Raw genomic sequence first — 15,272 nt, forward strand, 5'->3', positions numbered from 1 at the left:
CCCCCATGGCCACCACGCTGAGCTACACCTGCTTGAGACCTGTAGTGACTCCTTCCTGGTCCTCTGTTTCCATGTCACCCCAGGGCCTCCTCCACCCACCACTGACCCTGTGGTCTCCCCAGCATGGCAGCTGAGTGCCCCCTGCAAATTGCAGACCTGCTAAGCTGCAGGCCCAGAGTGGCGCAGCGCTGCTCAGCCCCATCCTCTCAGCTCAGCAGACACAGGGCCAGCCCCACCTCAGTGTGTCAGGTGACTGCCAAGTACATAGATGCCATGATGCAGGTCCCTGGGCTATCCTTATGGGCAGCTTTGTGCCCGGCTGTTGTCATCCCAGCTCACAGAGACAACCCTGACACCCACCCGACCTCGAGTAGCCCCGGTGACCGCTATGATTTCATCACAGCTCTTAGCACCACTGTCTGTACTTTTCTTCACTGTTTGCTAAGTGTCAGTCTTCCCCAATTAGAATATAAGATCTGGCCGGGCATGGTGGCTCATGCCTGTAATCCCAGCACTTTGGGAGACTGAAGCAGGTGGATCACGAGGTCAGGAGTTCAAGACCAGCCTGACCAATATGGTGAAACCTCGTCTCTACTAAAAATACTAAAATTAGCCGGGTGTGGTGACGGGCGTCTGTAGTCCCAGCTGCTTGGGAGGCTGGCGCAGGAGAATCGCTTGAACCTGGGAGGCGGAGGTTGCAGTGAGCCGAGATCATGCCACTGCACTCCAGCCTGGGTGACAGAGCAAGACTCTGTCTTAAAAAAAAAAAAAGAATATAAGCTCCTTGAGGGCCGAGATCTGGTCTGCCTTATTCAACTCTGTTATGTTCCTGGCACATAACTGCCACTCAGAAAATGTTTGGTTTTTTTTGTTTTTTGTTTTGAGACAGAGTCTCACTCTGTCCCCCAGGCTGGAGTGCAGTGGCACTATCTTGGCTCACTGCAACCTCCGCCTCCCAGATTCAAGTGCTTCTTGCTCCTTAGCCTCCCAAGTAGCTGGGATTACAGTTGCACGCCACTATGCCCAGCTCATTTTTGTATTTTTAGTAGAGACTGGAGTTTCACCATGTTGGCCAGGCTGGTCTTGAACTCTTGACTTCAAGTGATCCTCCTGCCTCAGCCTCCCAAACTTCTGGGATTACAGGCATGAGCTACCACATTCAGCCTCACTCAGTAAATGTTTGATGAGTGAATGTTTGAAGGAACAATGCCTTCCCCATGAGGCCCTGATGATATGATGTCAATGAAAACACTCACCTTGTAAGCCACAGCCCTAGTTCTCTGGACAGGGGACACCCCTACTGAGAGACCCCAAGGTGCCTGCCTGGCAGAGAAAGTGGCATCAGGAGGCTGTTGTCTCTCCCTGGCACCTCTTGACAGATCCCAAGCAGGGTGTGCCCTGCCCAGGGTCCTGGCTGAGGCCTCACTGGGTCCCCTCTCCCCATACAGTTCATCATCTCCGGATCCCTCTCAGTGGCAGCCGAGAAGAACCACACCAGCTGCCTGGTGAGTGTGAACAGGGGGACCCAGGGGTGGGGATGAGGCCACAGCTAAATCTCACTCTACCCTGCCCCTCCCATCCACTCCTTCAGCTCATTCCCCAGCACTTCAGGGGAACTGCAAAGTGCCTGGGGAGGGGCACCACCCAGGCAGACCAGACGCAGACTGTGCATGTCCAGGAGAAGAAGACAGGGATACTCTTTCAATACACAAACCAGGGTGGAAAGTGAGGTCCATGGATAAAATGCTCGTGGTCATTCTGAGAAAGGAAAGATGCTAGACGATCTCCTGTAAGAGACCTGCTGGGCCTTGGTGAGCAGAGAGGACTTAGAAATGCCACAGGGAAAGCTGGAGAATGCACGGAGGAGTGTGGGCAGGGTCGCCACTGAAACCACGCCTGGCTCCGTCCAACGAAGGCAAAGGTAGGAGAAGGAAAGTGGAAAGAAGTTAGATAGGGAGATTTAATCCCATGATGGGGCTGGATCGTGGAAGGCTTGGTGCCTTCTGCAGGCACTGGGAGGCGATGGAGGCTTTGAACAGGAGGGCGTGAGCTTTATGTCAGGCTCAGAGAACACGGCAATGAAGATCATGAACACGGCGGCGAAGGTCATGAACACAGCAGTGAAGGTCATGGCACTTACCTTCTGGTGCCTTGTAAGACACCCGTAAAGCAAACTAACAAAGATAGTTGCCAAGCATAGAAGTGCTGAAAGGAAGCAGGCAGGATAATATGAGTCATTCTAAGCTCAGCTGGGACGGTCTGGAGTCCCTGAGCAGGGGTCACGGAACCGAGTCTTCACAGTTCAGAGGGCAACAACCATGGAAGAGCCTGGTCGGGAAACGCCATGGCTGGACGGGGGACCAGAGTCCTCATCACAGGCAAGGGGCGGGCCGAGAGGGAGAGGCTGGGGCGGTGACTCAGAGCCTAAATGCCAAGTTCAGGATTTGTTTTAAGGACAATGAGAGACCACGGAGGCTTCAGCAGGGGATTCCTTGCCCTGTTTCCATACTTGAGAGGTATCCCAGGTGCTGGGCAGAGAATGGGTTGTGGAGGGGCAGGACTAGAAGAGAGGACTCTCTGGACCAAACCCAGTGTCCCCCAGGCCATGAGCTCCAGGAGGACAAGACCTGACTTACTCTCTGTTGGACTCACAGTACTTTGTATAGTGCCTGGCAGGCAGTAGGTGCTCAATAAAAGCTTTTGGCTTAATTAATCAATTAATGGATTTCTTCTGAGGTTCTTCTGATCTCAATGACCTCCTGATTGCCATTTAAAAAGAAGAATCAGGGGTCTTTAAACCTGAAGAGGTCCTAGAGTCCCCAGCCCACCCATGAATGTTTCCCCTTGGGGCAGTTTAACCAGAAGGCTCCAGCTATGGGTCACGAGACCGTCAGGTTCTGGCTGCACGGGGATGGTGATGCCTGGGTGGCTGCCTGGACCACCCCGGGAGTCACTTGCCCTGCACGCTCTTCAGACCCTGGAGTCCTAGGCCTCTCAGCCCACCCAGACTTCAGACCTTCAGCTCCTGCCTCTCCTGTCTCCCCTGCCTGGAGCCCCACCAGTGTCTGCAGTGCCTCACTCCGCCAGCTGCTTCCTGGGACCTCATGGAAATGAACTCAACCCTCTCCCAACCAGGCCTCAGTGTCCACAGCAAAGGACTTCCCCCAACCCACACCCCTGAGCAGGCCTCAGCTGCAGCTGCTCCTGTGAGGTGCTGGGCCTGGGGTTGAGGGAGCCACAGTACGGGGTAGGCTGGAGGCTGCAAACTCCACCCAGAGAGGCTGTAAAGGAGGTGGTGCCCTTCTCCCTAGCAGCTTCCAAGAAGACAAGAGAAGGAAAGAGAGACAACAAGACCTCCGACTGAGGTCCCAGGGGAGGAGAAGAGAAAAGGGGAGCAGTCAATGAGAACACAGCCGCGTGCAGGGTGGTATGGCCACTGCCTCCTTGGCTGTGGGAGGCAGTGTGCTGGGGGCTGAGCAGCAGAGCCACAGCCCCTGCCTTTTCTCCTTCTCTTTGCCTCTTCCCTCTGCTCCTGTCTCTCTGCTCTCTGCAGGTGAGGAGCAGCCTGGGCACCAACATCCTCAGCGTCATGGCGGCCTTTGCTGGGACAGCCATTCTGCTCATGGATTTTGGTGTTACTAACTGGGTGCGTTGTCAGATGGCCCTCGGGGTGGGAAAACTTGGAAAATGATGCGGCCATGTCCAGGAGGGCAGGGAGGTGAGAGTTTGCAGTGCCAGGACATTGGCAGGGCCTGCCAGTCCCTACAGACCCCATGAATCCATGGATCCTCTGAGCCTTCCCCAAGATAGGCATCAGAAGGAGCAAGGAGGCAGCCTGCAGGGTGAAGGGGAGGGTGCAGGACTGGCGGCAGGGGGACTGGCTCCAGTCACAGCTCTGCTCCCAACTAGCTGTGTGACCTTGGGCAAGTGGTTCTCACTCGGGGGACCCCCTTACTCTAGAACTCTGGGCTCACCTTTCTGTGGGTTTTGGTCCCCAGGATGTGGACAGGGGCTATCTGGCTGTGCTCACTATCTTCACCATCCTGGAGTTCTTCATCGCAGTCATTGCCACTCACTTCCGGTGCCAAGCCACCCATGCCCAGGCCAGTGCAGTGAGTACCCCCACCCCCACGTCCACTAAACCTGAGCTGAGCCTCTGTGGAAGGCAGTTGTCTGGGAGCCCACTCTGACTCCAGCCCCTCCTTCTGCACTCTGGGAAGCAATAAGAAGAGACAGCGCTAGGAGGGGTGTCCCATCCGTGTCAGGGGGCCCAAAGAAGTCTTTGGGCTGGGCATGGTGACTCATGCCCTTAACCCCAGCACTTTGAAAAATGAGATGGGAGGATCTCTTGAGCCCTGGAGTTTGAGACAAGCCTGGGTAACATAAAAAGATCCTATCGCTACAAAAAAAATGTATTTTTAATTAGCCATGTGTGGTGATACATGCCTGTACTCCTAGCTAGTTGGGAGGCTGAGGCAGGAGGATGGCTTGAGCCCAGGAGGTTGAGGCTGCAGTGAGCTATGATCACACCACTGCCCTTCAGCCTGGGTGACAGAGCAAGGCTGTCTCTAAAACCAAAACAAAACCAAAGACGTCTTCGCAGGTCAGTGAAGACAGGACTGCTCTCCCCGTGGCACTGGGTGCACCAGCACCCACAGGGCCACTGCTCTGTGCAGCCCCGCAGGGAGCCTTGCAGAATGGAAGGCTGGGGCTCGGGGCATGGGGGCAGTGCTGCACCCAGAGGAGTGGGACTTTTTGGAGTTCCCAGGCCACATGGGAGACGGGGGCATCAGGGAGGGCAGCATAATGCCGTTGGAAACTAAGCTTTGATTTCCAAAAAAAAATGGAGGACAGTGATGACAGAAAGGGGCTGGAGTGAGTGTTCAAGGCAGGGGAACCAGTTGGAGCAAAGGCTGCCTTGGGCAGGCAAATGCAGGCCACAGGGTGGGGTGCCCTTGGCATGTGCACGATGGGATGCATTGAGGGTGAGGGGATTGAAGGTCTGAGCAGGGGAGTGAGCTGGTTCAGGGAAATCAGTCAAGAGGATTTGTCCAGTGCCAGAAGGTGGAGAGGGCGGACAAGCAGGGGCTGGAGGTCAGGAAGCTGCAAGGAGGCTGGTGCCATGGTGCAGGCAAGAGAGAGCGAAGTCCTGAACCAGGCCAGGGCAGTCGGGAGAGAAAGAACAGCAGAGCCAGGCGCGGTGGCTCATGCCTGTAATCCCAGCACTTTGGGAGGCCGAGGCGGGCGGATTACCTGAGGTCAGGAGTTCAAGACCAGCCTGGCCAACATGATGAAACCCTGTCTCTACTAAAAATACAAAAAATTAGCCGGGCGTGGTGGCAGGTGCCTGTAATCCCAGCTACTCGGGAGGCTGAGGCAGGAGAATAGCTTGAGCCCAGGAGGCGGAGGTTGCAGTGAGCCGACATCACGCCATTGCACTCCAGCCTGGGCGACAAGAGCGAAACTCCATCTCAAAAAAAAAAAAGAAAAAAGAAAAGAACAAGAACAGCAGAATGTTAGCGCCTGGAGAAATGGGACTTTTGTCTGTTTTGTTCACTGCTGTACTCCCAATGCCTGGATCATAGTTGGCCCCAGTAAATGTTGTTTGAAATATTGGTTGCACAGAGAGCCCTGAGCATGCGATTCAGACTTGCGGAATTCAGTACCAGGGCGCTGTTCTCAGATTACCCACAAGGGGGCACTATTGCGACACTACCCTGAAGCTCCAGCGTCCTCCAGGATGCTCAGTGCTGTTTTCTTTGCAGCCTGTGATCTTCCTGCCAAACGCCTTCACCGCAGACTTCAACATCCCCAGCCCGGCAGCCTCTCCACCCCCTGCCTATGACAATGTGGCATATGCCCAAGGAGTCGTCTGAGTAGCAGATGTGGCACCTGTGGGTGGAGTCCAGCCTTTTCCCTCTGGGCCCAGCCTCTCCCCACCCCCACCTTGTTCATCAGGGGCCAGCCCCATCCCAGCTGCCCTCCCTCACCACATCCACACATGCTCCGGCATCTGAGTGAAGCGTGCCCAGGGACGTCTCTCCCACACTTTCCCCAGTGGTTTCTTTCTAAAAGACACCAGGCTGACGTCAGGGGTGTGTGTCCTTCAGCACCCCGAGCCCTGTCACCCTTCCAGGGACACCCACCTTGTGCATCTAAGCATTTCTGTGCTCATTTCTGGCCTCACTGGAGACTCAGGTTCGAGGCCTGCCCTGACCCTCAGGCCTCGGGAAGGTCAGAGAGCCCGGAATCCTCCAGAATGGAAGAGTCTGACTCTGGCATTTCACAGAGGTGCCGATACCAGGCCAAGGCCTCACAGCAGGGCAGTGGCCTGGCGGCAGGTCTCCTGGCCCCAAGGTCAGCTCTGTCCTTTGTCATCTGTTGCCACATCCGTGGACCTCAGGTTTCCCATTTGGAAACTAGAGTGTTGAACCAGATAAGGTTCATCAGGCCCTTCCAGCTCCCCAGGCTCCCTGAAGTCCTGGGTCTAGGCCAGGCATTGTCCCCCTGCTTCCTGGAAACCCTCATTTTCCTTGTCTGTAATATGAAGTCAGCATTTGCCCTGCCCCCCGCCCCCACCATTTCCCAAGGGAGGGGAGGTTGCAGGGGAGAGCTGACGCCAGCCCACTCCTAAGGCGCCACCACAGCCAGCATCGACAGGGGCACAGCAGTGGCAGTTTGGGACCTCCCTGTGCCTCTCAGCACTCCCTTCCCCACCCCCATAGCCCAAGGACAAGGCTACCACAGAAGGTTACCACGGGACCTGGGCTTCGTTTCCAGGGGATAAGGAGACACTGTCAGCCTGGTGTTCACCAGCCCTGGTAGATGAGATAGCTTGTCTCATCCATACCACAGGAGGAAATAAACCATGTGGCTTAAATTTTGAGCTGGTCTTGTTGCAATGACTTTTTCTTTTTAACCTCAGGAGCTTCCAAGGGTCATCCCACATCTCTCAGAACACCTGGGTAACTGTCCCACTGTCACAAAAGGGCACCTCTGGGTGCCTCGCTCTGTGTGGTGTAATCCTTACACTTACTCTGTCCCCATCTCGGTTCAAACAAACATGCCTTCATATCCCCACTCCACAACTAAGGACACTGAAGCTTAAAGGTGTTAAATTATATGCCCAAGGCCACCGAGCTAGTTAGGAGCAAAACTGGGATCCGAACTTAGTTCCATGTGACGTCAGAGTCCGTGTTCTCACCACTTGGTCTCCCCTTAGTACAAACCTAAGTGCTTCCCACCAACCCCTTTTCCTCCTTCCTTCTGTTTCTTCATCCCCAAAACTAAGGCAGGGCTGCATTCCTCAACACACTCACTTCTTCTTCACCCAACAAACTCCCACTCCTCCTTGAAGGCCCTATTTAAATGTTGCCCCTTCTGTGAAGTCTTCCCAAAGGAAGCGTGGTCCACGAGGTAGCTAAGCGCCGTGACCTCAACACTGGAATGAGGGTGGGGCTAGGGAGGTGCCATTCAAGGGGACATTCACTCTCAGGATGATGCCAGTGCAGAGTTGGGGTGAGGGACACAACAAGCTTTGGCTTTTACAATCAAGAAAGGAGACTCGAGGATTTAGAGCTTTGAGTTTAAGACCATTAAGTATAGAGTTGGAGGAAATGTACTTGAAGATTTAGGACCGGTTTTCTTGCCATATAAAGGAGACTAGAGACATTTCAGAACTGAGGGGAGGAGTTTGGGGAGAGAGAGGGAGTAAAAGAGAGAGGTTAGCCCCAAGCTGGGATTGCTACCCTCTCTCTTCTGCTGACTGAATCCCTCAGGAAGTGTGTAGGCCAAAAACCACAGATCCATTAAGAGGAATTAGAGACTACAAGGTCCCTAGAGATGTCCCACATCCAGACAGCATGGAGCCACAACAGAGAGATGGCTGGGGACTGTGCCTGGTGACACAATAGTCCTGCATTCCCATGTAGTACATGAGTCCAAGCATGACAAAGCTCCCTGCGTTTCCTGAGCTGGCCAGTGGCCGGATGTGCAATGTGGATTATGTGAGACTATAACTTTATAACAAATATGAGCAGCAAATAAGAGTGGGGACAGTGGCCACCACTGAGAGACCAGCAAGGACAAACTACACCTCAGCAGAGGCTAGCAAGGACAGATGAGGGCTGAGGGTTTATGGACTGGAAGTCATTGGAAGTGACTGAGTTATCCTGAATTGGCAAAATTAAGTTTTCTACCACTACTGAGAGTAAATGGGAGGTAGAGATATAATTTCTGTGAAAAAGAACTCTGAGAACTACAAGACATTACTAAGAGAAATTAACAAAGATCTAAGTCAATGAAATGATATCCTATGTTCATGAACTGAGAAGCTCAAGTTTGTTAAAATGGCATTGATTTTCAAAATTTATCTATCAATTCAATATGATTCTATTCAAAATTTTAGCAGTTTATTTTGGGGAAATTGACAAGTTAATTCTAAAATTCATTTGGAAATTCAAAGAATCTTAAAAAATACAAGGAAACTGAAAGACAAAGTTGGAGGATTTAAATAACCTGATTTCAAGATGTACTACATAGCAATAATTTAGACAGCATAGTTTTAGCACAAAAATAGACAAAAAGACGAATGGAATAAAATAGAGAGCTCAGAAACAGACCTTCACATACAGTCCTTTGATCTATGGTAAAGGCACCCACAATTAAATGGATAAATGACGTTCTTTTTAATCAATGGTGCTGAAGCCATTAGATATTGGCATAGAAAAAAATGGACCTTAATTCCTACTTCACACCATACATAAAAATTAATTCAGGATGAGTCACAGATCTAAATTTTATAACAAAGCAAGCTTCTAAGAGAAAACATAGGAAAATATTATTTGGGGATAAGCAAAGATTTACTAAACTAGAAATGCAAAAATAACCATAAAAGACATAAAAACCATAAAAGAAATAGGAGTTTATTGAAAATTAAGAGCTCTGTTTATCAAAAATCACATTATAAGTGTGAAAATGCAAAACATATACTGGGAGAAAATTTTGAAATACATCTTATCTGACATAGGTCTCATGTGCAGAACATATAAATAACTCCTAAAAATAATAAGTAGGCCAGGTGCACTGGCTCATGCCTGTAATCTCAGCACTTTGAGAGGCCAAGGTGGCTGGATCACCTGAGGTCAGGAGTTCAAGACCAGCCTAGCCGACCTGGTGAAACCTCGTCTCTATTGAAAATACAAAAGTTAGCTGGGCGTGGTGGCATGCGCCTGTAATCTCAGCTACCTGGGAGGCTGAGGCAGGAGAATCACTTGAATCTGGTGGGGGCAGAGGTTGTAGTGAGCTGAGATTGTGCCACTGTGCTCCATCCTGGACAACAGAGTGAGACTCTGTCTCAAAAAAATAAATAAATAAAATTAAATAAATAAATACATAAAAGATAGAGAGCTCAATTTAAAATGGGCAAAGAACTTGAGCAGACATTTCACAAAAGAAGATATAAAGAGGCCAATAAATGTGCTCAACATCATTAGTCCTTAGAGAAATACAAATTAAAACTACAATGAGATACCACAACACACTAGAATGGCTAAAATTTAAAAGACTGACTACAGAAGTGTTTATTAGCTTGGGAAGCTAATCTTCTTATACATTGCTGGTGGGAGTAAAAATTAATACAACCACTTTGGAAAAAAATGTTTGGCAATATCTACTAAAGCTAAACATACACATTCGGTATAACCCAACAATTTTATTCCTGGATATGAACCCAACAGAAATCACTAAAAGACATGGACAAGAGATTTTGATGACAGCTTTATGTATCACAGGCAAAAACTTGAAACCACTCAAATGTCTGTCAACCATAGAGGTAAATAAACTGTTCTATATTCGTTAAAAAGGAATAAATAAAAAGAACAAACTACCGATACATCTAACACGTGGATGAATGCCTACGTGAAAGAAGACAAATATAAAAGGGCACATTCTGTGTTATTCCACTGATAGGAATTTCAAGAACAGTTTGGATAAACTAATGGTAGTAGAAGTCAGCACAGTTGTTGGCCCTTGGGAGCAGCAGGGGAGGGGAGTGTGAGGTAGTCTCCTGGGGCAGTGCAGATCTTCATATCTTGATCTGAGTTATGGCTGCATGAATGTATACATAGATAAAAATTAACCAACTTGGACATACCTGTGCACTTTACCGTATGTTATTGCCTCCATTTTTTTTAAGTGGGAAAAAGATAAATTAAAAAGTTACTATATTAGCTAGCTATTTCTGCACAATAAATGACCACACACTTAATGGCTTAAAGCCACACACATACATATTACCTCACAATTTCTGTGGTCAGATACAGGTGCATCTTGGTTGGGTCCCCTGGTTAGGGCTTCACAAAGCTGCACTCAAGATGGCGGCTGGTCTGCACTCTTATCTGGAGACTCAACTGGTGAAGAATCCACTTCCAAGCTCACTCAGGTTGATGGCAGAGTTCATTTTCTTGAAACTCTGGGACCGAGGGCCATAGCCTCTTTCTGACTGTCATTACCCTCAGCCCCTAGAGGCTGAGCTAAGCTCCTTGCCCAGGGAACCTCATAACGTGGACATTTACTTGTTTGAAACCAGCTGGGGAGCGATCCCTATAGTGAGTTGACTAGCAGGATGAAGATTTATGTAAGAACATAATTATAGAAGTGCCATCCCATCACCTTTGCAATAGGTTACTGGTTAGAAGCAAGTCACAGGTGCTACCCACACTCAAAGGGAAGGGTTATTGGGACCGCCTTAGAATTTGTCTGCCTCAGTTACAGTTCTCTCATTTAAATTTGTAATTTTGAAAATGCAAATTCAATGTATTTAATTCTCTCCCAGTTTAAAAAGCCCTATCTATACCCCCTAAAACCTTTCAGCTGCAGGTTAATTTTTCTCCTCTCCTTTATTTTCCTCACTGCCACTCAACCCATTGAAATCACTCTCTATAAGGTTATTGCATTGACCTTGTCACCAAAATCAATGGGCTTTTAAAAATCCTTGTTTTAATAATGGCTCTTTCCATTTCTTAAATGTTGCCTACTCATAGATTTCCTCTGTGTACACTACATACTCTCTACATGATCTCATCCACCACTTCAGGTTCATTTCATCTTTTATTCAGCAAGTGCTGATTGGGTGTGTGCTGTGTAAGCTCTGGAGACACCAGACATTAGCCAAGATCCCTGTTCTCACGGAGCTCACATTAGCCATCTATCACCATCCTGACAGTTTTCAAATCACTATCTTCCACCCAGATCTCTTTCACTGAGACAGCCTCAGCATCTACTTTCTTGTCTCACAAAAAGGAATTCACATCTTCTCTTCCAACTCAAGCCATTTCCCCTCCTGTGTTCCTGATGTCAGTTGATGTCCCTATAGACTTTGGGCCACCCAACACTGAACCCAAGCATCATTCTTGGTTTCCCCTCTCTCTAAGCCACACAGAATCATCCTCCACTGATTCTCTTTGCTCTGGTTTCTCAACTGAGTCCACTCTCCTTATCCCCCTCCTTTGAGCCACATCACTCTTCACCTGCATCTTTGAACCACATCACCTTTGAACCACATCACCCTTCACCTGCATCAGGCGTCAGCCTCCTGCCACGTCCCCAGCTCTGAGCCTGCCCCATGCATTTCTTGGCTAGATAACAGCCAGAGGGATTTTTCTAAAGTACAAAGTCATCATGTTACTGTTCTGCCTAAACTTATTCAGGCTCTCCTTTGCCCTTGGGCTAAAGTCCAAATGCTCTAGCAACACTTACAAAGCCCTGGAGATGTAGCAGCTCACCTCTCCAGCCCCATCCCTCCTCACCCTCCACTTACACTTGACCCTGAGCCATCCTGAGCCTCTGTGAGCTCCATCTGCCTGGAAGGCTGCTCTCTGCCGCTTCCAACCCTCCTATTTGTCCTGCTTAGTTCCCAACCCCCCTTCAGACCTTCATTTAGATACCACTTCCTCCAGGAAGCCTTATCGTGCCTCATCCCCCCAACCCCTTCTAGATTAGGGGAACTCCTCCAGGCTCTCACCACACCCACATCTCAGTATCACATCACTCACCCATCCACAGCACAGTTACCTGTCTCCCTGTTCATCTTATTCAATGGACTTCATATTCATTCCCTATTGCTGCTGCAACAAATTACCATGAACTTAGTGGCTTAACATAACACAGACTTATTATTAGACAGTTCTGGGGTCAGAGGTCCTAAAATCCAGGTGTGGGCAGGGCTGAGTTCCTTCTGGAGGCTCCAAGGAGATCCCACTTCCTTGCCTTTTCCAGCTTCTAGAGGCCACCTGCCTTGCTTGGCTTGGGACCTCGGCCTCCACCTGCCAAGCTCTTCCACTAACACTGACCCTCTTGCCTCCCACTTGGGAATACGTTGGGCCCACTGAATAATCTCCCCCTATCAACAACTTTGACTTAATCACATCTGCAAAGCCCTTTTCACTGCATAAAGTAACATATTCACAGATTCTAGGGATGTGGACATTGTTGAGGTGCCATTGTTCTGACTACCACAAATTCCGAGCTCCTCGAGGCCAGGGACAGCCTCTTGCCCACTCCTGGATCCCCAGCATGTCGCACAGTGCCTGGCCCTAGTAAGTGCTCATTAGCTGTTTTATCAATGAATGGGTCAGTTAATGAACAAGGGTATCAGGGGGGTGGGGGCTGTCTTCTTACTCAACAAAAAAGCACTGGTCCTGGAAAAACACTCACCCCATGTTTGAGGAGCTGAAGTCGTGGGTGATGAACAGGTGCAGGGCAACCAATGACAGGGATTATTGGCCTCACGTGTCTCAGCATTACAGTGGGCAGGCGAGTGACTTCAGAAGAAACGGGTCTCTCTCAAAGCTACCAGCTGCTGCTCAGCCTGGCCCCCCACCCTTCAGGGGAAGCTTGCGTAGTCCAGCAGGTCTGAGAGGGGTGAGTGGCCTTTCACCTGATTGTGTGTGTGAGATTGACGTCTATACCACATTGAACATGCATGACAGCTGAGCACGAGCGACCCTGAAAGCATACAGCAACTAAAATAATTAAGCACGGCCACTGACACATGTGAGGCACTGCTTTTAAGCATTTTACATATTCTAACTCCTTTAACCCTCCAGCAACTTTATGGGTACTATTATTCCCATTTTATAGAGGGGAAAACTGAGGCCCGCCAAAGTCAAATAACTTGCCCAAGGTCACACAACTATTAAGAGGTAGAATCAAGATTTGAACTCAGGCATCCCAGATGCAGAGTCAGCTCTGAAGTGCTATGCTGTGCTCAGCAAGTCAAAGTCAGTAAGTCCTGGCATCAGGGACGATCTGTACAGCCAGTGGGCTCTGCCTCGTGCTTCCCTGTCCGCCCTCAGCAGAGCAAGAGAGAAGCCAGATGGAAAACGAAGAGCCCAAGGCGGGATCTAGGGATCGCTGGATCTGGGAGTCACTGGATCTGGGGGTTGCTGGATCTGGGGGATCGCTGGATCTGGGGGTCACAGGATCTGGGGATTGCTGGATCTGGGGGTTGTGGGATCTGAGGGTTGTTGGATCTGGGAGTTGTGGGATCTGGCGGTTGCTGGATCTGGGGGTTGTGGGATCTAGGGATTGCTGGATCTGGGGGTCACTGGATCTGGGGGTCATGGGATATGGGGGGGTCACTGGATCTGGGGTCATAGGATCTGGGGGTCACTGGATCTGGGGGTCATGGGATCTGGGAGGTCACAGGATCTGGGGGTCACTGGATCTGGGGGTTGTGGGACCTGGGGGTCACTGGATCTGGGGGTCACTGGAGCCCACTCCACACCTCCTCCACCAGAACAGCCTCACGGAAGACCTTCACACTTCCCAGAGCAGCACCGTGCTCATGGAAAGATCAGGGCACAAGACGTGGCAACTGATTCTGCCAGATGCAATTTGTGGGCCATGCCTGTATCCTGGATCCTGATTTGAACAAATCAAAAGTAACAAGACATTTGTGAGATAATCAGAAATTGAAGCTCTTGACTAGTTATTTGATACCCAGTAAGTACCAAAAGCTACATAAGAACAGGTTTTTCTGATTCCTAGGGTTAAGCTTGTCCCCCACAACAGGGGTCCCCAACCCCCAGGCCATGGATCTATACCAGTCTGTGGCCTGTTAGGAACCGGGCCTCACAGCAGAAGGTGAGGGGCAGCAAGCAAGCATTACCTACAGCCTGAGTGCTGCCTCCTGTCAGATCAGCTGCAGCAATAGATTCTCATAGCAGAGCGGGCCCTATTGTGAATTGTACATGCGAGGGATCTAGGTGGTGCACTCATGAGAATCGAATGCCTGATGATCTGAGGTGGACTAATTTTATCCCAGAACCATCCCCCACCCCTACCCCAGCCCATGGAAAAATTGTCTTCCACGAAACTGGTCCCTAGTGCCAGAATGGTTGGGGACCACTGCTCTACAAAAGTAGTTTCTTTTTTCCTTTCCTCTTTTTTTTTTTTTTTTTTTTTGTTGTTGTTATTGCCCAGACTGAGGTGCAGTGGTGTGACCATAGCTCACTGGACTCAAGTGATGCTCCCACCTCAGCCTCCCAAGCAGCTGGGACCATAGACATAGACCAAGACACCTGGCTCATTTTTGAATTTTTAAATTTTTGTAGAGATGAGGTCTCGCTATGTTGCCTAGGCTGGTCTTGAGCTCCTGGGTTCAAGTGATGCTCCCACTTTTGTACCCCAAAGAGCTGGGATTGCAGGCATGAGCCACTGCCCAGCCCTTTAAAAGACTAGTTTCCAAATGTTCAACAGAGCTCTGTGGGGCTGCAGGGTTAAACCCTGAGCGTAAATAGACCTCAGTGAGCACCAGGACTCGGTTTTAATTTTTTTGTTCTGATCACGTGGTCACACTTTTTTTTAAAGAGTCCATATCTTTTAGAGATAAATACTAAAATGCTTATAAATAAAATGGGAAGGTGTCTGAGTTTTGCTTACTTTCGGGGGAGAATAAGATTGGCCAAGAGCTGCTGATGGTGGCTCCAGCTCGGGAATGGGCACAGGGGGGTCATGGAACCATTCTCTCTACTTTTGTGAGTGCTTGAAATTTTCCAAAATTAAAAAGATTCTTTCAAAAGTTTCAACTTCTTACTCTACTCCCAGGACCTAAGGAGATTACAACCACCTTCACTCCATCAGTCCTGCCCTGAAAACGGATTAAATTATCAACATTTCCCTTGCCAGAGGAAATTTGCAACTATCAAGGAGAGACATAAAGAAGGGCACTAAGATTTTCACCTGCCAGGGTTTGGGGGAGGGGGAAAGAC

At 49.7% G+C, this 15,272-nt stretch overlaps 1 protein-coding gene across 5 annotated transcripts in view; it reads left to right on the plus strand.

The window, feature by feature from the left end:
- The window catches only part of MS4A15 (membrane spanning 4-domains A15), a 40,054-nt gene extending 33,169 nt beyond the window's left edge, over positions 1–6,885 (plus strand). For 4 of the 5 annotated variants that reach the window (XM_055294152.2, XM_063633435.1, XM_063633405.1 and 1 more), the window contains 4 exons: positions 1,449–1,505; positions 3,554–3,646; positions 3,999–4,112; positions 5,766–6,885. In XM_055294152.2, coding sequence (XP_055150127.2) covers positions 1,449–1,505; positions 3,554–3,646; positions 3,999–4,112; positions 5,766–5,876 — 375 coding nt within the window. In that variant the 3' untranslated portion in view covers positions 5,877–6,885. The remainder of the gene's footprint in view (positions 1–1,448; positions 1,506–3,553; positions 3,647–3,998; positions 4,113–5,765) is intronic. The other variant, XM_055294158.2, reaches the window with a different exon arrangement.
- Positions 6,886–15,272: the final 8,387 nt, after the last annotated feature.

This window comes from Symphalangus syndactylus, chromosome 1, assembly GCF_028878055.3.
Source record: "Symphalangus syndactylus isolate Jambi chromosome 1, NHGRI_mSymSyn1-v2.1_pri, whole genome shotgun sequence".
NCBI lineage: Eukaryota > Metazoa > Chordata > Mammalia > Primates > Hylobatidae > Symphalangus > Symphalangus syndactylus.